At 52.4% G+C, this 24,835-nt stretch overlaps 1 protein-coding gene across 5 annotated transcripts in view; it reads left to right on the top strand.

The window, feature by feature from the left end:
- The window catches only part of camta1a (calmodulin binding transcription activator 1a), an 840,747-nt gene that overhangs the window by 488,445 nt on the left and 327,467 nt on the right, over positions 1-24,835 (top strand). For all 5 annotated transcript variants that reach the window (XM_072478070.1, XM_072478068.1, XM_072478069.1 and 2 more), the window contains 3 exons: positions 1,409-3,285; positions 14,185-14,311; positions 15,383-15,517. In XM_072478070.1, coding sequence (XP_072334171.1) covers positions 1,409-3,285; positions 14,185-14,311; positions 15,383-15,517 — 2,139 coding nt within the window. The remainder of the gene's footprint in view (positions 1-1,408; positions 3,286-14,184; positions 14,312-15,382; positions 15,518-24,835) is intronic.

Here is a 24,835-nt window from a genome sequence, read left to right as displayed (position 1 = left end):
CTTAGAACCAGACCGGCTGGTGATTGGTTGGTGGTTCAAATGTGTTGCAAAAACGCATATAGTAAAATATCCCAAGTCACGTCACAGAAGTGATGATCAAAAGTCGAGCCAGATACGGTGCCCAAACATTTGGTCAAAGAGTTCGGATTTCAGGCGCCTCTGAAAAGAGGAGAGAGAAAGAGGTGGAGAAGTTGAGGGAGGGAATTCTGGAGCTTTGGGGCACTTGCCCGAGGGGCTGCTGGTTACAAGAGTGAGTAAACCGAGCGCGACTTTCGAGTTTGGTCTAAACTGTGTTGGGTCGGGTCAGCATCAGGAAAGGAAAAGCTGTGGCGATCAGTTCATGGAAAGGATGTTGATGCAGTTTCTTGAAGGGGTCCCAAGGGAGTTGAATGCTGGAGATGGAAATAATGAGAGGTTTGGTGAGTAGACAGAAAGACCTGCTGTCTGAATAGGAGGCAGGTTAGCCTAATGGTTTGTTCCAGTTTGTGTTTTTGAGTAAGGATTTAAAGGTTTTGTTGTTTCTTGGTGCGGTGGGAGGGTGATTTTAAGCCATTGAAAGCTGATGAAGCAGCTCAGAGTCAAGTCTTGAAAAGAGATGCAACTAGAGCCAGACTCTGCACATACTCAGAGGAGAGCCTGGCGCGGGTCTCACACTCAGGGCAGTTCCTGGCAACTCTCGGGGGCGGGCGGAGGGAGGGGCATTATCTTGTCGGCTGGCTGTGGGCAGGTTACCTCCAATTTTTCCGAGTTTGCGTTCTAGAAATGAAACTCCCAATTCCACATTCCAACCGCACCCTCTGATGGGTGAGGGTACACCCATCGGGGAGGGGGGGAAGGAAGAACTTGCATTTATAATTGCCCCAATAGGCTTTACAGCCAATGAGGTACAAACACTGATGCTACACAGGAAATGTGGCAACCACATGAGTGCACAGCAAGCTCCCACAAACATCAAAGTGCTTGATGTTGACCATACAAAATGTTTTCATTTGGTAGCATTGGTTGCGGAATAAGTATCGGTCAGGGTCATCGTAAATAACTCCCTTTCTCTCCTTTGTAAAACTAGCTGTGGAATCTTTTGCATCCATCTGGGAAGGCAGACAGGGTCTCGGTTTAACATCTCGTCAAAAGACAGTACCTCTGACAGTGCCGCGCTCCCTCAGTCCTGCACCGGGAATGTCAGCCTAGATTAAGTGCTCGAGACCGCTTGATCTCACAACCTCCTGCCTCACCATGAGAATGCTAGCCTCTGAGCCACTGCGAATATCTCCTGCGGGATAGTCCGGTGTATCTCCAAACGGCATGGGTTACCTGTCCTGTTGCCACTAGGTTTATGATTATGATGCTGGGTACGATAAAGATATTGAGCTTCTAACTGGTTTTCCTGCTCCTTTCGCCCTACCTCCAGGTGCCGGGAGCAGCGTTCACCACAAGTGCAACAGTGCCAAACACCGCATCATATCACCAAAGGTGGAGCCGCGAACCGGCACCTACAGCAGCCACCCAGAGGTCCAGAACAATGACGTCTCCGAGGGCAAGAATGACCATGGTCACGGCAAGGCCTCGGGCCGTGAGAAGCGGAATGGGAAACTGGCCAAACCCATCCTGCTGCACCAGAACAGCACTGAGGTCTCCTCCACCAACCAGGTGGAGGTGCCCGACACCACCCAGAACTCCCCGGTCTCCATCAGCAGCGGCCTAAACAGCGAAACAGACATGGCCGACAGCCCGGCCATCACCGGCGTCTCCAGCATGGCTGTGGCCTCCGTCATGTGCAGCCTATCCCAGAATGCCACTGTCTTCATGTCAGAGGTCACCAATGAGGCAGTGTACACCATGTCTCCCAGTGCCGGGCCTGGCCAGCACCTCATTGCCTCAGACACTGGGGCCCAAGGGCTGGTCTTGGCCGTCAACTCGGATGGGCACAAGTTCGCCTTTGCCTCGTCGGCAGCCACTGGCAACCCTGACGGCTTATCCATAATGTCGGGAGGCGTGACGGAGGACCTGGTGCTCTCCTCCACCCTGGAGAGCAGCGAGAAGATCCCAGAGGCCAGCATGAACTTTGACCCCGACTGCTTCCTCAATAACCCCAAGCAAGGTCAGACGTACGGAGGAGGGGCCCTGAAAAATGACAGCAGCAGTGGCAACTCAAGGCACTCACCAGGCAACGAGGGCGGCTACTGCTTCAGTGGGCCTTTGGTGAAGGAGATTAAGACCGAGGATAACTCCTTCGAGCAGCAGATGTCCAAGGAAGGGTTCCAAGCCACTTCCACCCCAGCCTCTATTTCCTTGACCCCCGGCTCAGCTTTGCTGTCATCGGGGGGCCTCAGCCCCAGCACCACACTGGAGCAAATGGACTTCAGCGCCATTGACTCCAGCAAGGACTTCTCTTCGGGTTACGGCCAGAATGTCCAGAGCCCCCATGTTCACCAGAACCCTTCACCGAGCTTCTTCCTGCAGGAGGCCAACAAGGTCCATCAGCTGGAGCCCAGCACACACAGCAATGGCCTGAGTGATGGTGGAGGCCCTTTCGGCAATGGCTTGGGACTGGCCAATGTCAAGACGGAGTCGCCCACGCAGGCTGCATCCAGCTGCAACGGGCCCGTACAGCAGGGCCGCATGGAAGCCACCCCCTCCCTGCAGCTGCTGCAGTTCCAGGCCAACTTCCAGCCCATCGCAGCCGAGGCAGAGGTCCCCATGGAAACGGCAGCCCAGTCGGAGGGAGGCGAGGGCCTCCTGAAGTCAGCCGAGCTGCCCGCCTGCAGCACAGAGCACTACATCCAGGCAGAGGCCGGGGGCAATGGGCTGCCCATCCTCCAGGGCAACATGGTGTCGGGGCTGTACCCGGTGGCTCACCACAGCCTGGGGCCCTCGGCCAACATGGAGCTCAATCTGGACCACTTCGACATCTCCTTCAGCAACCAGTTCTCGGACCTGATCAACGATTTCATATCGGTGGAGGGTGGCGCCGGAACGTTGTATGGGCACCAGCTGGTGGCCAGCGAGACAGGCACGGGGGGCACCCTGCAGCAGTCAGAGGATGAGAGAGCCAGGGTGGCCACCTTCAGCCAGGCCGAGATCTGCATCCCTTGCTGCAGCCCCCAGCAGCAGCAGTCGCAGCAGCAACAGGGCCTGCAGCTCAGCGCAGGGGAAAACGGCGGCAACTCCATGGCCTACATGCACGTCTCGGAGGTGGTCTCAGCCCAGGGGGCGCTGGGGTCCCTGCAACAGAGCGGACGTTTGTTCATGGTGACAGATTATTCTCCAGAGTGGTCTTACCCTGAGGTGAGGAAGGGGGCAGAGCTGGGAATTGATGCCATTCTGACGAACCGAGAATTCATCCCATTCTCTCCCCACATCTCTGCAGTTTTCCCTTGAGTAGATCCATTTTAGAGGCTACTATTGAATCCACCACCCTGTTAGGCAATGAATTCCAAATCCTGACCATTTGGTGTGTAAACGTATTTTTCCTCATGTCATCACTGGTTCAAAGAGCAAAGAACAAAGAATAATAGAGCACAGGAACAGGCCCTTCGGCCCTCCTAGCCTGTACCGGTCATGATATCAACCTTTGCCAAAACCCTAAAGATCAGAGAACAATACAGCACGTCCTTTTGCAAATATTCTGAAATATGCCTTCTCTGGTTATGGACCCTTCAGTCATTGGAAACAATTTATCTTTATTTACCCTTCATGATCTCAAAACACCTCTGTCAAATCTCATCTGGGCCTTCTCTGCTCTCAGGAGAATGACAACTTTTCCGGCCTATCAGTCATAGCTGTAAAGCTTCATCCCAGGAAGCCTTTCAGTAAACCTCTTCTGTCCCCTCTCTACCACCTCCGTGTCCTTCCCAATGGGTCAGTCCAAATCCGAGATCAATAGATCTTTGGGATTATTGAGCTCTTTGGACCGCAAGGTGCGTGGGTGGAATTTACACAGCAACCATGGCCGCATTAAATGGCAGAACAGGCTTGAGGGGCTGAATTGCCTGCCACTCTTCCAATGCTTTCTTTGTTGACCAGCCAGTCACAAACTGGAGAGCAGAAAAGATCTCTTATGATTTTTCACCCATGCTGCGGAAGAACGACCATTCACTGACGTCTGACACTCTTTCTCATCCAATCACTCACATTTTTTTTGAAATGCACTTTATTCCAAACATGTGTAAAAGACAACAACATGTAAAATACACACTCCACAATTCACAGTCTGCAATTTGTGCAATTTCCCCCCCCCCCCCCCCCTTTATCCCCCCTCCACGCAACGCCCCCCCCCCCCCCCCCCCGTGAAGTCACGAACAACCCCCACCGTATCTCAAAGCCTTCCGCTGACCCCCCCCTCAACTCAAACTTAATGGATTCCAATCGGAGGAAGTCGTATAGGCCCCGCCAGCCAGGCCGCCACCCTCGGCGGCGTATCCGACCTCCAATTTAGCAAGATCCTTTGTCGGGCAATTGGAGAGGCAAAGGCCACAACATCGGCCTCCTTCTCCTCCGGCAGCTTCGGCACTTCCGATACCCCAAAGATCGCCATGATTGGATCCGGCCTGACCTTCACCCCCACAATTTTAGATAACGTCCCAAGCACCGTCTTCTAGTAACTCTCCCGCTTCTCGCAACCCAAAAACATGTGAGCGTGATTCACCGACCCTCGCCCACTTCTCGCACTCATCAGCCGCCTCTTGGAAGAACCCACTCATCCTCGCCCAGGTCATATGTACCCTATGCACCACCTTGAACTGAATCAAGCTCATCCTTGCGCAGGAGAAGGTTGAGTTCACCCTACGCATCGCCTCGCCCCAGCCTATTTTCCACCCAACTCCTCCTCCCATTGGTTCTTGATCCTCACCACCTGCACATGCCCCCCCCCCCCTCCCAACCACCCATATATATCTCCAATCCAACTGTCCCAATCCATTTGGGAGCAGCAGTTGCTCCAACAGGATTTAATCTGGCAACCTGGGAAACGTCCTCCGCTCCTTTCGTTCAAAGTCCCTCACCTGCATATATCTAAATTCACTCCCCCTCGGCAACTCAAACCTCGCCCGCAGCTCATCCAGACCTGCAAACTTCCCTTCCAAGTACAAGTTCCTCACCCTCTCCAGCCGCGCCTCCATCCACTTCCCATACATCCCATCCATCTCCCCCGGCTTAAACCTGTGGTTCCTGCATGGTGGTATCAACACCAACATCCCCTCCAACTTAAAATGTCTCCTCAGCTGATTCCGCACCCTGACTGTCGACTGCACCACGAGCTCCCCGTATACTTCCCCGGAGCTCCACCCGCCCCCCCCTCACCTCACCCTTCCCAACATTTAACCTGAACCCGGAGAAGGCTCCAAACCTCTCCAATAGTCCCATGATCCTACCCATATTCTCCAGCAGATCAAACACAAACAACAACAGGTTGTCTGCATACAAGACACCCGGTGCTCCCTGCTTCCCCTCACAATCCTGTGCCACTCCGCTGACCCCCTGAGGGCCATCGCCGTGGGCTCAATCGCCAATGCGAACAACAACGGCGACAGCGGACACGCCTATCTCGTTCCCCTGTGCAAACTCTGAGCTCATCTCATTTGTACATACACTTGTCACAGGGGATACCACCCATGCCACCAACTTCGGGCCCAACCTACCCAAAATTTCAAATAAATACCTCCACTCCACCCGATCATGGCCTTCTCTCCACAGAAACAATAACCTTTGGCCCCCCTCTGACAGAGTCATACCCATGTTTAACAGTCTCCTGATGTTGCTGGAGAGCTGCTGGCCCTTTATAAAAGCCGTTTGATCCTCAGCGAACACCCCTGGCTCACACCCTTCCATCCTCCCCACCAAGAACTTAGCCAACACTAAACACTTCAACAACAAAATGGACCTGTAAAACCCACACTCCAACAGATCCTTCCGTTCTTCGGGATTAGCGGGATCGACGCCTGTGTCAGCGTCTCTGGCAACTCCCCCTTCTCCAACGCTTCAGTAAACATCCGCAACAAATGCGGTGCCAACCCTGCCACAAACACCTTATAAAACTCCACCTGAAAGTCGTCCGGCCCCGGGGCCTTCCCCAACTACATCCCCCTAATACTGTCAATCACCTCCCTCAGACCCAGTGGCTCCTCCAATGCCTGCGTCCTCCCTTCCTCCAACCTTGGAAACTCCAATCCATCCAGGAACTGTCCCATATCCCCTTCCTCTCCACCCGACTCCGCCCTGTACAGCTTCTCATAATAAAAGCAAATTACTGCGGATGCTGGAATCTGAAACCAAAAGAGAAAATACTGGAAATTCTCAGCTGGTCTGGCAGCATCTGTAGGGAGAGAAAAGAGCTAATGTTTCGAGTCCAGATGACCCTTTGTCAAAACAGCTTCTCATAGTCACCCCTGAACACCTTGTTTATTGTCCCTGGCTCTGACACCACCTCCCCATTCTCTGTTCGCACCCTTAGAATTTCCCTGGACGCAGCCTGCCTCCACAGCTGGTGGGCTAGCATAGGGCTCTCCTTCTCTCCATATTCATACTGCACCCCCCTCGACCTCTGTAACTGCCCCACCGCCTTTCCCGTCGTCAAGCTTCCCCTGCAACCTCTTCCTCTCCACAACTACTCTTTAGGAGGAGCCCCCGAGTATCTCCTGTCCACCTCGACTATCTCGTCCAGCATCCGTCCCTGCTCCTCCCTTCTGCTCCAACCCTGTGACGCTTCGAACAAGATAATCTCCCCTCAGACCAACGCCTTCAACGCCTCCCAGAACATGACACCTGATATCTCCCCATTCTGATTAATCTCCACGTAATCCCCAATCGCCGACCTCACCTTTTCGCAAAACCCCTTATTTGCCCAAAGCCCCGAATCTAACCTCCTCTGCACCTGCCCCAAACTAAGCAGCACCTCCAGCCAATGCAGCGCGTAATCCAAAATCACGATTCCCATACACTCCGCCCCTCCCCCCCCCCCCCTCCCCCGCCCCCCGGGTCGACCTTCCGATTGACTTGGGGCTCGACCTGTCCACCTTCGGTTCCAACACACGGTTAAAATCTCCACCCATAATCAGCTGGTGCGTGTCTAGGTCCAGGACCATTCCCAGTAAACCCTATACAAACCTCGCCTCACCCCAATTCGGTGCATATACGTTGACTAACACCACCAGCGTCCCCTCCAACATCCATCAAGGTACTCCCCCACCCCACACTTCCTTGGCCTGCACAAACCCCATCATTTTGTTCAACAAAATGGCCACCCCCCCGTAACTTTGAGTCAAACGGCGAGTGAAATACTTGTCCCATCCACCCCTTCCTCAATCTAACCTGGTCCTTCACCCGAAAGTGCACCTCCTGTAAAAAAAATCACCTCCGCCTTCAAACTCCTCAGGTTCGCAAAAACCCGGGATCTCTTAATCATCCAGTTTAACCCTCAGAAATCGCACATTACAATTCTTACCGGAGGGTTACGACTCCACTCCCCTCTACCATCCGCCATCATCCCTCACCGGTTTTACCTTCATTAATACCACCCTGAACCGGGTCCATCCAAGATGGCCCCCCTCTCTGCCCATGACCCCGCTCAGTCTCCAACTCTGCCACGTCATAATCCCCCCCCCCCTCCCACCTCCCTCCTTCCCCACCACCTCCGCCCCCCCCCCCCCCCCCCCCCCCCCCAACCTGGCCACCTCTCGCGAACTCCTCCCCCATCTCACCTCCGTTCACCAGCATTACCTGCCAGCATGGCAGCTCCCCTTCAATGGTCCCCCCTGCACACCCCTCCGCCTCCCCCATTGGTCCCTCCTTAGGCTGTGCAAACTACCCCTTACCCAACCGAATACCCCTCAGCTGGCCACCCCACCCAACGGGCCCCACCATACACACCCCTTACTCATAAAGAAAAACTCTCAAAATCACAAATCACCGCCTCCCAAGAAGAAACACATCACCAACAGCAGGGGAGGAACTCCCGGGAAAAGAAACCCCACCGTCCGGTAACACAAACAACCAAAGCATCCAACCTCTGCAGATTTAGCTCCTCCATCTCACAGCATCTGTCAGATCTCCCCCAATTTATAGTCCCAAAAGACGTGCTGTTAGGTGAATTGGACATTCTGAATTCTCCCTCCGTGTACCCGAACAGGCGCCGGGATGTGGCGACTAGGGGATTTTCACAGTAACTTCATTGCAGTGTTTATGTAAGCCTACTTGTGACAATAATAAAGATTACTATTATCATTGACATCTTCTGACTTCTCAAAATAGTACTCCCGGCCTTCAAATGTGACCCAAAGTTTCGCTGGGTACAACACCCCAAGCCGAATCTTCCTTTGGTACAACATCGCCTTGGCCCTGTTGAATCCTGCCTGCCTCTTTGTCAGCCCCGCGCCAATGTCCTGGTATATTCAGACATGGCTCCCCTCCCATTCGCAGTCTCATTTCTCCCTGGCCCAACTTAGAATCTTCTCCTTCGCCACAAATTTGTGCAACCGCACATTTACCACCCGCAGCAGCTCCCTCGCACCCTCCCCCGGCTTCTGTCTCAAGGGCGTGTCCACCTCTGAGGCCTTGGCCTGCACCTTCTCCTCCACCAACCCGGCCAGCATCCTCGATACATATTTTGTGGCGCTCATTCCTTCCAAACCCTCTGGCAGCCCCTCAATTTGCAAGTTCTGCCGCCTGGACCTGTTCCTCCATCTTCACTCACAGCGACTTGCATAGATCCCCCAAGACCCCCACCTCTGCCTCCAAGGACATGATCCGATCGCTCTGGTCAGACACCACCTCCTCCACCTTGCGTATTGTCGCCCTTTGCGCCTCAAGGCACACTCTACCCGGACCATCAATCCTCACAGGGGTGCTACTGTTCCCTCAATGACCTTTGACCTGTCGCCATGCATCTCCTTCCTTTGCTGACAAAATTCCTCTTTGATGAAGGCCATCAGCTGCTTTATTTGGGGCTTTCCCACTGGCGAAGACCCTTCCCCCTCCCCCATTCTCGCAGTTGTTGCTGTGCCACAGGTCCCCTCCAAATCCTTAGCCAGATCTTTAACTGGTCCTTTGCTGGGTCTGGTAGCCTGTTGACATTCCAGTCTTGGTGTAGAGGGAGTGGATCAACTCCCTCTACACCTTCTGCACCACTTTCCTGCTGGAGCTACGCCACTAATGGGTATAAAATCCAATCCAACGACTTTGATCCGGAGCTGCACTGTCTACGATCACTTCCTCCCTGGCCGCCACCGGAAGTCCTATCATTCACTTTCTATCGCGGTGGCTGTGATTGCTACTGGGTTGCAATGCCACCCCTGTACCTGTTTATAGCCGAGGTGCCTCTGGGGAATCACAGCAGGACCTGACCTGTGCCCGGGCCACCCCAGCCCAGCTTTCCAGCAGGCTAGGGGTGCGAATAACCACAGGAGTGCTCATATCTGTTGTCATAGAGATTTACAGCATGGAAAGGGCCTCTGGGCCCATCCTAGCTGTGGCAGTCATCAAGCACCTATCTATTCTTATCCCATGGAGTTTCAAGTGTTCATCTAAATACTTCCTAAATGTTGAGGGTCTCTGTCTCCACCACCCTTTCAGGCAGCGAGTTCCAGACTCCCAACACCCCCTGGGTGAAAAAGCATTTCCTCAAATCCCGTCTAAATCTCCAGCCCCTTACCTTCAATCTGCCCCCCCCCCTCCCCCCCCCATCATGAAAACAACCCCAGCCTAACCAGCCTCTCTTCATAGCTGAAAGGCTCCATCCCAGGCAACATCCTGGTGAATCTCCTCTGCACCCTCTCCAGTGCAATCACTTCCTTCCTATAGTGTGGCGACTAGAACTGCACACAGTACTCTTGCTGCGGCCTGACCAGCATTTTATACAGCTCCATCATAACCTTCTTACTCTCATGTCTGGGGCAGCACGGTAGCATTGTGGATAGCACAATTGCTTCACAGCTCCAGGGTCCCAAGTTCGATTCCGGCTTGGGTCACTGTCTGTGCGGAGTCTGCACATCCTCCCCGTGTGTACGTGGGTTTCCTCCGGGTGCTCCGGTTTCCTCCCACAGTCCAAAGATGTGCAGGTTAGGTGGATTGGCCATGATAAATTGCCCTTAGTGTCCAAAATTGCCCTGAGTGTCGGGTCGGGTTACTGGGTTATGGGGATCGGGTGGAGGTGTTGACCTTGGGTAGGGTGCTCTTTCCAAGAGCTGGTGCAGCCTCGATGGGCCGAATGGCCTCCTTCTGCACTGTAAATTCTATCTATGTTCTGCACCTTGGCTAATAGAAGCTAATATCCCACATGCCTTTGGCTCTGACTGAGATCAACTAAAGCAGTATAAACCAAGTGAGGGACGCTGGGGCTGTCCCAGTTCGTTTGGCTCGGAGATCCACTAATCATAGAGTCAGATAACACACATGGAGGCCCTTCTGCCCAACATGTCTGTGCCAGCTCTTTGAAAGAGCTGTCCAATTAGCACCTCCCCCTGCTCTTTCAAGCATTTATCCAATTAACTTTTGAAAATTACTCTTGAGTCTGTTTCCACCACCCTTCCAGGCATTGCATTCCAGATCATAACTCGCTGCATTCAAAATACTCTCTCCATCTCCCGCTGGCTCTTTTCTCAATTTTAAATCTATATTCTCTGGTTACTGATCCTCTAGCTACTGGCAATCCCTTATTTACTCTTAACCAAAAGCTTTCAGGATTTTGAACATCTGTTAAATCTCCCCTTCGTCTTCTCTGTTCGAGGAAGAACAACCAGAGCTTCACCAGTCTCGCCACTGAAGTCCCTCATCTTTGACAATATTCTCGTAAATCCCCTCTGCAGCCTCCCCCAGGCCCGGATATCCTTCCTATGGCATGGTGCCCAGAACCCCTGATCTTCCGGTCAGTAACGACTCTGTGTGCCCGGAAGGCCCTGCCCACGATGAGGTCTGTGACCCACCTGACTCTTTTGCCACTTTTCAGCTGGGTTTTCTGAGCCCGGCTGAGGCATCAATGGGTCAGCGAGGACATAACCGGGAAAGACTGTTTGGCGTAAGAAAAGCCAGACAAATATGAGACACGACCCCTTTTCATGACAGTAGCTGCTGAATTCAGGTAAATCTTTAAAGGTGACAGTGGGTGTGTGCGTGACGCCTGTGGCTGAGGTTTGTGTGTGTGTGGGTGAGGTGTGTGTGGGTGAGGTGTGTGTGGGTGAGGTGTGTGTGGGTGAGGTGTGTGTGGGTGAGGTGTGTGTGGGTGAGGTGTGTGTGGGTGAGGTCCGTATGGGTGAGGTGCGTGTGGGTGAGGTGCGTGTGGGTGAGGTGCGTGTGGTTGAGGCGTGTGTGGTTGAGGCGTGTGTGGTTGCGGCTTGTGTGGGTGAAGTGTGTGTGTGTGGGTGAGGTGGGTGTGTGTGGGTGAGGTGGGTGTGTGTGGGTGAGGTGGGTGTGTGTGGGTGAGGTGGGTGTGTGTGGGTGAGGTGGGTGTGTGTGGGTGAGGTGGGTGTGTGTGGGTGAGGTGGGTGTGTGTGGGTGAGGTGGGTGTGTGTGGGTGAGGTGGGTGTGTGTGGGTGAGGTGGGTGTGGGTGAGGTGGGTGGGTGTGGGTGAGGTGGGTGTGTGTGGGTGAGGTGGGTGTGTGTGGTTGAGGTGTGTGTGGTTGAGGTGTGTGTGGTTGAGGTGGGTGTGGGTGAGGTGGGTGTGGGTGAGGTGGGTGTGGTTGCGGCTTGTGTGGGTGAAGTGTATGTGTGTGGGTGAGGTGGCTGTGTGTGGGTGAGGTGGCTGTGTGTGGGTGAGGTGGGTGTGTGTGGGTGAGGTGGGTGTGTGTGGGTGAGGTGGGTGTGTGTGGGTGAGGTGGGTGTGTGTGGGTGGTGTGGGTGAGGTGGGTGTGTGTGGGTGGGTGTGGGTGAGGTGGGTGTGTGTGAGGTGGGTGGGTGTGGGTGAGGTGGGTGTGTGTGGGTGAGGTGGATGTGGGTGAGGTGGATGTGGGTGAGGTGGGTGGGTGTGTGTGGGTGAGGTGGGTGAGGTGGGTGTGTGTGGGTGAGGTGGGTGTGTGTGGGTGAGGTGGGTGTGTGTGGGTGAGGTGGGTGTGTGTGGGTGAGGTGGGTGTGTGTGGGTGAGGTGGGTGTGTGTGGGTGAGGTGGGTGTGTGTGGGTGAGGTGTGTGTGGGTGAGGTGTGTGTGGGTGAAGTGGGTAAGTGGATGAGGAGGAAGTGTGGGTCAATTCAATTCCCTGACTAATCTCTGAGTTAAGCCAGGTATTAACTAGTGTAACATTTCCAGGGTAAATGTGCCGGTCAGTCTTGTGTGTCTGAATTCGGAGTCTTTTGCAGCGGAAATGAGCCCATTAGAAGTTTAAACTACCCAAGCAATCTGCGTGCATGCCTGTGCTACGGAGTCCTGAAATGCATTTCCCACCTCATGTCCAATTTCAAAGGATCTGGATGCCGTAAGATTTGGCCAAAACCAGTTTTTAAAATGTGTTGGCAGAATGTCCTTGCATGTATTCTCGATGCCACTAGAGGGTGCTCAAATTTGTTTTTAATTCATTTTTCTCTGGTCACTCTTCAGTCTGAGTCAGGTCAGGGACCCGTTCACACACCCTGACTGATGGTGCTATTCACCTATACACGAGAGATTGTCCAAGGTTGGTCATCTGGGATTGCACCCCCCTGCTGCCTTTTTCGCTCCCCCTGTAGCAAACACCACATCCTCCTGTTATGCGATAGCCAACTCTGGTTTGGATGTATTCATCATTAATAAACAAAAGTATTGAAAGAAAATTACAGATACTTTTTTGTACCTCAAGAATCATCGGGTCATTATGGCACAGAAGGAGGCCATTCAACCCATTGAATCCATGTCAGCCCTCTGTCGAGCTGTCCAGCCAGTCACATTACCCTGCTCCAACCCTGTGGACCTGCACATTTATTTCCATCAAGTGCCCATCCAATTTCTATTTGAAACCATTCATCATGTCCGCTTCTACCACTTTTGTATGATGTGGAGATGCCGGCGTTGGACTGGGGTGAGCACAGTAAGAAGTCTTACAACACCAGGTTAAAGTCCAACAGGTTTGTTTCGAATCACTAGCTTTCGGAGCACTGCTCCTTCCTCAGGTGCCACCTGATGAAGGAGCCGTGCTCCGAAAGCTAGTGATTTGAAACAAACCTGTTGGACTTTAACCTGGTGTTGTAAGACTTCTTACTCTACCACTTTTGTAGGCAGTGGTTTAGCTCAGCTGGCTGGACAGCTGGTTTGTGATGCAGAACAAGGCCAGCAGCGCGGGTTCAATCCCCGTACCGGCTGAGGTTATTGATGAAGGCCCCGCCTTCTCAACCTTGCCCCTCGCCCGAGGTGTGGTGACCCTCAGGTTAAACCACCACCAGTCAGCTCAAAGGGGAAAGCAGCCTACGGTCATCTGGGACTACGGCAACTTTACTTATTTATTTTTAGGCAGCAAGTTCCAATTCATTGCCACTCACCGCTTACAAAATGCCTTCCTCGCACCCTCCCTTGCGTCACTTGCCCTAAAGTTTCAATCACGCAAACAACGTGGGTTAGAAAATGAGAGAAATTTTAACTTACAAAATTCGGGTAAAAACACACTTTAGATTTTGGGTCCAGCATTTCCTGTTAATTTTGTTCCTGAAGTTAATGCTTTATGCTCCCTTCAGAGGTCAGTGGGTAATACAATGATCCCTGGACCATCCTGTGTGAGGAATATATTCTTTCAGTGCGGGAACCAGAGGAGGGGGAAACACTGGCTTAATCTCTGACCTCTGCCTTCTGCAGGAATGTGTGCGCATGTGTATTTCTGTATAAGCACCTGTGCATGCATGTGTATGCACTGACTATGCTTGAGTGTGTGTGTATGATTGTGAATTTGAGCGTGTGTGTGTCATGTCTTTGTGTGCGTGTGTCTCTTCCATATCCCCAGGAATGGGTACATCTGTCCCAACGCGTCTTTCTGCAGTCACACAAATACAACCCTCCACACACAACTAGAATTGAGGTTGGTGTGATGCCACTGTTGTCAAATAGCATGCCATCAGTGCCAATTTGAGCAAGGCATCATAGGGCTGCCAGCATCCCTGGAGGTGTTCCCCAGTAGAAGTTGGTGCCCTCAGGAGCGGAAGGGAGAATATAAGGGCATTGAAGTCCATTTGGGAGGAGAGAGCTGATGTTGTACTTTTGTTGGAAGCCGCTAACTGGAATCTCGTCGTTATTCTGTTTCAGGGAGGAGTGAAGGTGCTGATCACGGGACCATGGCAGGAAGCCAGCAATAATTACAGTTGCCTGTTTGACCAGATTTCAGTGCCTGCATCTCTTATTCAGCCCGGTGTTCTTCGATGTTATTGCCCAGGTTAGAGACCATCTTTAATTCATTGTTACTCCTCTTTGCAAGACCCTTTGTGTCCCGCACCTCAAATGCCACACACCAGGGGTGGGCTGGTGCCAAAGAGCTGGTTGTGCCTATCACTGGTAATGTGGTCAATGGGATTGACCTATTTTCACCTTTCACCTTTCCCTCAGTCACTCCCATTGACCCATTTTTGGGGTTCAAAGCTATGTGATGTTGGGGAGAGTCTAGTCTATGTCCTATCACTCGGCACCCTTCTTAGGTTAAGAACTATTCTACTCAAAAGCCTGGGCCAAAGCTTTCCGACCATTCCTACCAGTGGGATCTTCTGGTCCCAGCGGAGAGTGCGAACGCCAGGAAAACCTATTGACAGCGGCGGGGCAGGAAGATCCCATCACCAGCCAAGGGCGGACGCCTCCTTCGCCGCAAAACTCACTGCAGGGGGAGCGGAAAATCCCGCCCCTGATTACGTGGCTGGCCTCCTTCAGTCAACAGCCTAGATGAGTAAAAACAGACTTGCATTTCTATAGCACCTTTGACATCCACAGGCATCCCAATGCACTTTGCAGCCAGTGAAGTACTCTTGGAGTGTCGTCATTGTTGTGATGTTGGAGGTGCAGCAGCCATTTTATGCACAGCAAGCTCCCACAAACAGCGGAACCGGCAAATTATATGTTTTAGTGATGTAAGTTCAGGGATAAATAAATAACAGGGCACCAGACAGAACCCCTCCCTCCCCCCCCCCAATCCCGCTGCTCTTCAAGGTAGGGACCTTCTGCCCCCACTCAATAGGCCAGACAGGGCCTTGGGTTAACATCTCACTCGGAAGGTTGGTACCGTCGACAGTGCAGCACTCCCTTATCAGCACATCAGCAGCTCACCTTGCGTAGAAATGTTAGGATCCCTTTGCTCTGCTTTGTGGCTCTTAGAGCAAGACATTGGTTGGAACTGTGACCCTTGACTTAAAATAAATGTTAGCCAGTAGCGTCTGCAGGTTCGGGAAGTAGAAACAGCAGCACCATCCATTTAATAAAGCAGCTGCAACAACTAACTGTGCCAATTCTTTCCACCCAGCCCACGATACTGGCCTTGTGACACTGCAGGTGGCCTTCAATAGTCAAATCATCTCCAACTCCGTCGTTTTTGAGTACAAAGCCCGAGCCTTGCCAACTCTTCCCACCTCCCAGCACGACTGGCTGTCATTGGACGGTGAGTAGCTTCAATCATGTCATGGTATATTGTTGACTTTTTGAGAGGTGCCTGTTCTTGGGGAAGTTGAACCGCGTCCACGGTGTGTCCCATCTGTGGCGTGCACTGCAGCAGCTCAGCAAAGCTTAACCAGCAGCACCTTCCAAAGCCAGAACCTCCATCGGTTGAAGGTGAAAATGAAATGAAAATCATTTATTGTCACAAGTCGGCTTCAAATGAAGTTACTGTGAAAAGCCCCTAGTCGCCACATTCCGGCGCCTGTTCGGGGAGGCTGGTGCGGGAATTGAACCGTGCTGCTGGCCTGCCTCGGTCTGCTTTAAAAGCCAGCTCTTTAGCCCTGTGTGCTAAACCAGGTCAGCAGGCACATGAGAATACCACTGCCTCCATGCCGCCTGCGAGGTGGCTGCATGTTACAGCTGAATGATGCTCCACTGCAGGAAAGCCATGGAGCTGTTGCAAGGGGCTTCTTTGGTGCCCACAGAAAACCGGAATGATACCGGAGCTAAAAGAGTTCAATTTTAAGGACTGGGGGTTGAACTTTCCAGCCCTTCTGATGGCGACCCAACCCCCAACGTTGGCGGGTTCTCCGGCGGCGCAGCTGGCAAATCATGCAAAAGACCACAGTTATCGGCAGAAATGGAGGATCGTGCTGCTGGCTAATCGGGCGAGCTGTCTCCACCGGTGGAAAACACGCCGGGGGTGGGGGGGGGTCCTGCAGGTTTGAGTTTCCTAGAATGTAGACGAAGAAGGGTGATTTAATTGACATGTCTAACGAGACTGAAGATCTGATGAAGTGGATAGGGAGAAATTATTTCCTCTGGGAAGGGTAGGGAAAGAGCAGCCTGAAAGTGGTTTGAGCTTCCCAACGATCTACTGGGCTGGGGACGCAGGCTGATCACAACCAAGACAAAAATCTCCCTTGTAATTCTTTCCATTTGGAGCACTTTAGGACGTTTTGAAAGATGTGGCAAGGTGCAAAATTAATGTATCTCTGAATGAATGTTGGTGCTGTCCCATAAAAAACTCTAAACATAGGTATCCTGCCCTTTGAAAATGAGCAGCGTGCCCATTAGTTCTACTCCTAGACAACATTCAATGCTCACTAACATAAAGAACTGAACATCTTCCCAAACACACAGCTAGCAAATGTCTTTGACGTCAAGTCGATCCCAAAGGCCTGAGACTAGGCCCGTTGCCAGCAGTAACCATCTGAAGAACCACCCCATCTTCCTGTGGTTCATAATCATCCCGTGATTAGCACTTTTACCTGGTGCACTTGAGACACAGTGGAGCGTTTCAGCGGTGTAAACAGAGGCAACAGTTTGTGGATTAGCTGGCAACAGCTCAATTCTACTTTCCTCTCGGGCTTGTCACGTTGGATAAAAGAGCAGAGACTTGACAAATTCCACAGCGGGGATTTATTGCCCCAATTTCCGGGCCTACTCTGCTGACAATTTTGACTCTTGCTGGTGTACAGCCACAAGATAGTCAATCCTCATGCATGAGTCTAGGCTTGGGAATGTTGCCCAGCCGTCCCAGTATGCAGAGACGTCAGAGCTGGTCCACACTGAATTAGCCAGGCACAGCGGAGGCAACAATAGAGATGCTGCCACATTTTAGGAAGGATTTCAAAGCTTTAGAGAGTGTCCAGAGGAGATTAATTGAGATGATACCAACCTTAAGGGCATTTGGTTACATGGAGCGATTGGAGACGCTGGTATTGGTCATAGATTTAGAAGAATTGGCATCAAGAAAAAAACAAATGAAGAGAAATGTCTTCACACACAGGGCTGTTAAGGACAGAACACACCAGCTGGAAGGTTGGCGGAATCGGGATCAAATAATGAATTTCAAAAGGCAATTTGACATGTACTTCAAGAGGACTAGTTTGCAGAGTTAATGGTAAAAGCTGGGGAACTCTTGCAAAGAGCCTCCAGAGGCACAACGAGTTAACTGTGCTGTAAGATTCTATGAATTGTCTCAAAACCCTTCAGCTAGGGAGGTGAAAAGCACTCTTTTATCAGATACTGGTCAATCCCTGCCCCCGCTAAGGTCTCCGCGCACGCATGTCATTTAGAGTTGAAAACCCTCCCGATTTTCCCTGGATTCTCCAGAAATTGAAGATTAATCCCCAGGGCACTGCTAAGAGCAACGCAGCGGAGAATAATAGGGCGCGATCTTCCGGCCACGCTGCGCCGGAAAAGCAGCTGGCCGCGCGCGGCGCAGCGTGGGTGTTGAAAGGCGGGAGACCTCGCTCCCGGGATCTATCCGGTTCGCAACGCCTTGAGAGATTCAACGCAATCGCGCGAGACGTTGCACGTTTTTGGCAAATCTGCATATTAGAGCGAGGCAGTAAGCCTTACACTAATGTGCAAATTCCCGTGGTACCTGAGGCTTTGGGATTCAATCCCTTCACCTCGGGTCCTGGGTGAGCGCCGTTTGGTACTGGTCCCCACAATGGAGACCAGACTGAACGGCACTTGTGGGGGTCTCCCAGGGAATCGGAATCCCCCAGCTGCCCGCCTTTTTGGAAGGGTGGTACCCTGGTACTGTTGGTGCCACCTGGATACCCTGGCAGTGCCACCTGTGTGCCAGCCTGGCATTTCCAAGGTGCCCAGGTCGCACTTCCAGCTGGCAGGGGCACTGCCAAGGTGGCAATATTTGCACATGTGGGATCGGGCCGGGATTTCCCGGCATGGATGGGGGGGCCGGGGACCCTCCCATGTTGCGGTCGGGCCGGGGACCCTCCCATGTTGCGTTCGGGCTGGGGGTGAGGTCGTGGATTTTTTTGTAGGCCTCAGAGCTTGCTCCAATGGGAAGTTCCGGTAAGCGGAGCTCCCCATTGTAAAAAAACAGGCTATGTGCGGCCTCGGCCGCGCGTTCCCCATTCAGGCCCTTTATTTAAAACGAGTCACGTTGAATAGCCGCGTGTCTCTCAGCACTGCGAGTGTCGGGAAACACGCGGCTAAACCCGCTCGCCCGGGACTTTGTTCCCTTTTGTCAAGTAAAGTTGCCGTAGTCCCAGTTGACAGTCGGCTGCTTTCCCCTTTGAGGGGAGAGAGCTGACTGGTGGTGGTTTAACCTGAGGGTCACCACACCTCAGGCGAGGGGCGAGGTTGAGAAGGCGGGGCCTTCATGAATAACCTCAGCCGGTACGGGGATTGAACCCACGCTGCTGGCCTCGCTCCGCATCACAAACCAGCTGTCCAGCCCACTGAGCTAAACCGGCCCCCAATAATAATAATAATCATAGAGGTGTTAAACAACAATTGTGTGTATGTTCCAGTTCCTTTGATCACTTTCACCTATTAGCTGTAAAACATTATTGGCGACGGGGGGGAAAGACAGTTTGAATGATTGTCAAGAATCGCCCAAAGGGTAACAGCCAATCTATTTGTTTTCCGATCGGCCACGGGAAAGTCAGCACGTTGAGAATGGATGTGCAGGTTGATCAATAGCGGGAGTGTGGGGGATGGGCACCACCGGGATAGACATATTGGTCAACCATTGGCGGGAGTGTGGACCAGGGCTGGTCAAGGCAGCAATGTCATTTCCAGCGATAATCACTGAATTGCGATTAGGTGCGAAAACACTGGCTGACCATAATTAAAGCAACATCTGGTGCCACCTTGGGTGAGATCGAACACAGAGCAGACTAGAGATTGAGCAAAGATTTTGAAAGAAAGTCTCTGGTGCGGATCACGTTTCTGACTCAGAGGCCATGATTGGCACTTTCTTGAACCGCGGCAGCCTAGAATGCTAGAGAGAGCTCCAGGGTTTTGACCAAGTCAAGAAGAAGGAACAACAACCGATTTCCAAGTCAGGATGGTGTGTGACCTGGAGGAGAACTTGGGGGTTGTGATGTTCCCGATCGCAGCAGGCCTTGTTCTTGTAGTTGGCAGAGGTCACAGGTTTGAAAGATGCTACTGAAGAAGCCTTGGTGAGTTGCTGCTGCACATCTTGTAGACACACTGCTGCTTTTGTGCACCGGTGATGGAGGATGAGACCATTTCAGAGAGTGGATAGTGTGCTGGTTTTAACTCAATGAGGATAATAAAGTGCAGCTCTGACATTTTGACTCTGAAAATGGTACAATGGCTCTAAAGCCGATGGGCAGGATTCTCCGTTGCAGAGAATCAGGGGGCGATCCAACGGCCAGACTGCACCCGAAAAGCACTTCACCGCAGTGCAACGTGGCTGATAAAAGCCGAGAGACGCCACTACTGGATCTACCCGACTCGCAATGCCTCGCGGAATCCAATGCCACCTTGCAAGACGTTGTGATTTAATCCCGCCCATTGTGGGCGGTATAACATTTTGGCTGATTCCCGAGGTGCCTGAGGCTTTGGGATTCATCCCCTTCGCCTCAGAGGCCTCGATCGAGTGCCGTTCAACACTGGTCCCCACAAACGGGTACCGGACGGAACGGCACTCGTGGGGGTCTCCCAGGAGATTGGAGACCCCCAGCTGCATGCCCTTTGGGTAGGGTGCCACCTTGGCTGTGCAACCTGGGTGCCAACCTGACACTGCCAAGGTGCCCAGGGGGCATTGCCAGCTGGCATGGGCACTGCCAGGGTGCCAGGTTGGCACTGCTAAGGTGCCCAGCTGGAATATACTGCACGCATGCAATCAGGGCAGGGGTGCCCTGCATGAATGTTGGAGGGGGTGCGGGGTGGGGCCCGGAGACACTCGCATAGTGGGTCCGGGCTGGTGGGGAGGTTGGGGATCGCTTCGGGGGCCTCAGAATTCCCTGCCGGGTGGGAGAATCGCCGGGGGTCGACGTGAATTCCGCCCCCCAAAAATCGGCCCGGCGTGAGTCGCGCCGCCCGCCTCGGAGAATGGCGGGGTCCGGCGCGACTCAATGGGTCCCGGGGCTGTCCGGATGCTCCGGCCTGCGATGGGCCGAAGTCCCGCCCGTTCTATGCCGGTCCCACCGGCATAAATTAGTGTTGGTCCCTTACCGGCGGGACCTGGTGGCGCGGGCGGACTCTGGGGTTCTTGGGGGGTCGCGGGGGGATCGGGCCCCGGGAGGTGCCCCCACGGTGGCCTGGCCCGCGATCGGGTCCCACGGTCGGGGCCCACCGATCCGCGGGCGGGCCTGTGCCGTGGCGACACTCTATTCCTTCTGCACCAGAGGCCGTGGTCATCCGCCATTGCCGGTGCGGAAGTGAACCCCTCTGTGCATGCGCGGGGATGACGCCAGCACACACTGGCGCTCCCGTGTATACGCTGACTCGTGCCGGCCAGCAGAGACCCTTCGGTGACGTTTGGCGTGGCGCCAAGCCCCTCTCCCGCCGGCCGGCAGGGCGCAAATCACTCCGGGGCGGGCCTAGCCCCTGAAGGTGGGGAGGATTCTGCACATTTGAGGCGGCCCGACGACGGAGTGGTTCACGCCACTCCGTCCCGCCGGGAACCCCCGTCCCGCCGGGTAGGGGAGAATCCCACCCCAGGACACCATTTCAAAATTGCGTCCTGATCTCTCGCTACACTGGGAAGCGGAGCTCCCCACTGTATAAAACGGGGCGGCCTCGGCTGCACATTCCACATTCAGGCCCCTTATACAACGCCACTTACGTTGAATAGCCATGCGTTTCTCGGCACAGCGAGCGCCGGGAAACACGCGGCTAAACGCACTCATTATGGGACTTTGTTACCTTTTTGGAGAATCGCGCCCTTAGTATTAACACCGGGACAGAATCTATGGACTTCTACGATTGCCAAATTAGCATTGGTCCCGGGGCAATTCCGTAACCGTTAACGGGCTAGCACCGGCACCATGTAGAACACAAGGGATTCCAATGACAAAGAGTGTCCGATTCACAGGAATCGGGATTGTTACTCGGGAGGCTGACGGGCTGCAGCAGCATATTGAAACTCCACTCTCCACACGCACTCATTCCAGCCAGCAAGATGGCACTGGTTGCGCTGGACTGCGCCAAACCCGTCGTTGGTGGGTCGGCTGGGGCCGGAGCATACCTAGGGGGATGGCCTGGGGACACCCATATGACCCATGGCACTCATTTCAGAGTGGGCAGTCAGCGACATGCGCAGCTGTATGGCCCCACGGCCACCTCCTGGCCACCCCCATTCCCCCCCCCGGTTAATCACACCGGACGTGGCTGAAGCCCCCTGGCAGCGGCATAGCTGTTAGCACACTATAGCCGTATCGAACATTCCTCACACCTCCTGTCTCTCCCTCAGCTACAACGACGCCTGTTTCCCAATTTTTAAAACTCCAAGTGAAACTCGCCGTCAGTAATTCCCCTGCCGCGGAGGCGGAGCATTGAGGGAGCCCCGGAGAATCCCAGGTCAGGCCCGTTAATGGTATGTGATGCACTATCAATTACGACGAGACGAGAGTAGAGAGTAATCAAGGCTTTATTAAGCAGAGATGTGTTGCCTCCTGCAGCCTGTGGATTTCTCCTCCAAATCCCACAGATGATGATCACATGAGAGTTTCCAAACTACACTTCCGAAAACACGCATTAAAATCTATAATAATAATGCTTTCCCATAGCGTTTTGCATTCTGAAATCCAGACCAGGTTTTCCAAATGACGCTTTTAAACAAAGCTTCCGCTCCACTTTTAACAGCGATGCCAGTCCAGGATTTTATAACAAACCCTTTAGGATTTCTTTGTTTGGACTGCTTTTACACAAACTCTGAGATCCAGCCATCAATTTCCATAGTTATTTCATTTGACGTATGAGGAGTGATTGAATCGGTTAGGATTCTATTCGCTGGAGTTCAGAAGATTGAGGGGGAATCTCATAGAAACCTCTAAAATTCCAAAAGGACCTGACAGGGTAGATGCAGGATGGATGTTCCCGATGGTGGGTGTGTCCAGAACCAGGGGGCACAGTCTGAGGATATGGGGTAGACCATTTCGGACAGAGATGAGGAGAAATTTCTTCACCCAGAGAGTGATTGGCCTGTAGAATTCGTTACCACCGGAAGTAGTTGAGCCCGAAACATTGTATGGTTTTAAGAAGCAGTTAGATATAGCACTTAGGGTGAAGGGGATCAAAGGATATGGGGGAAAGCGGGATTTGGCAATTTAGGTGGATGATCAGCCATGATCATAATGAATGGCAGAGCAGGTTTGAAGGGCCGAATGGCCTTCGCCTGCTCCTATTTTTTTCTATGTTTCTAATTCACGTCCCATAGGCTGTAGTAAAATCGCACAAACCTCAGAATCAGTTCAGATATCTTTCCGGCATCTCAGTCTTCTTCTCAGCTCTTTACTGAACATATTGCTAGTACCTTTAACCTCAGACCTCTTGGAAACGTCCCTTTAGTTGTCTTGTTTCCTTAACTCACCGATCTTCAGATATCTATGCTTATTTTCTTCACCATTACTCCGTTATTTGGCTTTTCTTCCAGCAAAGCTGAGAGAGATGTTCCCTCTCTGAACCAACTGGTTCTAGCAGAGCTGTGAGAGCTGCCTCCTCTCTCACTACCTATCTTCAAATGCAATCAAATTAGCTGACTAAAACCTAAAGCTACTTGACCTTACAAGGCCCCAGTTGCTCAGCAACACTCACATGCGTATGCCTTTTATTCTTCCTGCCGTAGACCGCTCTAAGCACAATAGAGACACAGTTAGAACTTAACCAACCCCCACACATAAAAACACCTTTATCCAACATGAATCTAACTGTAGGTTTTACCCTTCCGGGCACAGAAACATTAAATTAAACACACTTAAAACTATATCTTATTTTTAAGGTTTAACAATACAAATATAAATTCCTTAAAACTACCTTCATTTTCCTCACAAAAGTTAGTTAGGAGATGGGTGAAGGCCTATTTACTTGGTCAATTGGGTGCCTGAGATGTTAAAAAAAAAAATGCACCGCCTTTCATTAGAGTTTCCATACTATGGGTTGGAGGACGTTGGTTGAGTAAAGGACTAGATTCAGTTGTGATAAACCACACTGTCCAATATCCAGCTCGAACCTCAGTGATAACCACAACCTTCCGGTGTACTTTTTCTGTGGTTTGAGACCAGGCCTGTTTTATTAGACTGGGGGGGAAATTCAAGAAGTTCCTCTCTGATTCCACTCCCAACAGTGGAGCTGTCATAAGTTGGTAGATCTCAGCTGAGGTAGCAGTAAGTCCAGTATCCACACTGAATCCAGTGCAGTCAAGGTATAATTTTCAACTTGATTAACTTTGTTGATCAGGGAATAAAGTCAATTACCCCATTATACAATTAAGGCATAAAAGCGTTGAGTATGGAAGTGAGATGCCTGCCAGAGAGTGTTTTAAGGCTAGTTTTTAGGGAGAGAGAAACAGAGTTGTTTTTTTTTTAATTTAGAGTACTCAATTAATTTTTTTCCAATTAAGGGGCAATTTAGCGTGGCCAATCCACCTGACCTGCATATCTTTGGGTTGTGGGGGCAAAACCCACGCAGACAGAGGGAGAATGTGCAAACTCCACACGGACAGTGACCCAGAGCCGGGATTGAACCTGTGATCTCGGCGCCCTGAGGCAGCTGTGCTAACCACTGCGCCACCGTGCTGCCCTGACAATTTCACTTGATCGCCGCCTTGCGCATGCATGGCCACGGACCCGCCAATTCTCCGGGCGGTAAAACGCCACCGTCTTCACGCCAGTGTGGGGACTTAGTCTCTAGAACGGAGAATGCAGCCCCTGGGCTCTGGAGGACCCGGATTTTAATTGTTCCAACAATAGGTGGCTTATCCGTCACCTATCAACTCCCTCCTTCAGCCTCGTCATCTCACTGCCTCATATCTTCCTCCTTTGCAAGATGTAATTAAATATTAGGTTGTCCAAACTTCCCAAAATAAACTCTATCTCAGAGATACCAACTCCATCTCTCTTCCCAGCCACCGTCCCAGGTTGATCCAGACTGTTTGTAGACTCAGCACCCAATTTAACGCTGAAATGAGCTTCTCTCTACTCTCTGATCCCTTGTCTGCTCTTTCTCTCAGTGTTATCTCTCCCTCTCTTATTATCCCTCGTTTTTCTTCTCGGGTAGGATATTCCCAAAAATCCCCTCTTTCTGTCCCCTCTTTCTGTCCCCTCTCTCTATTCCCTCTCTCTGCCCTCTCTCTGTCCCCTCTCTCTGTCCCCTCTCTCTGTCCCCTCGCTCTATCCCCTCTCTCTGTCCCCTCGCTCTATCCCCTCTCTCTGCCCCTCTCTCTGCCTCTCTCTCTGTTCCCTCTCTCTGCCCCTCTCTCTGTCCCCTCGCTCTATCCCCTCGCTCTATCCCCTCTCTCTGTCCCCTCTCTCTGTCCCCTCTCTCTGTCCCCTCTCTCTGTCCCCTCTCTCTGTCCCCTCTCTCTGTCCCC

Source organism: Scyliorhinus torazame, chromosome 16, assembly GCF_047496885.1.
Source record: "Scyliorhinus torazame isolate Kashiwa2021f chromosome 16, sScyTor2.1, whole genome shotgun sequence".
Classification (NCBI taxonomy): Eukaryota; Metazoa; Chordata; class Chondrichthyes; order Carcharhiniformes; family Scyliorhinidae; genus Scyliorhinus; species Scyliorhinus torazame.
Note: the sequence above shows the minus strand (reverse complement) of the source record. Positions and strands in the feature narration are given on the sequence as shown.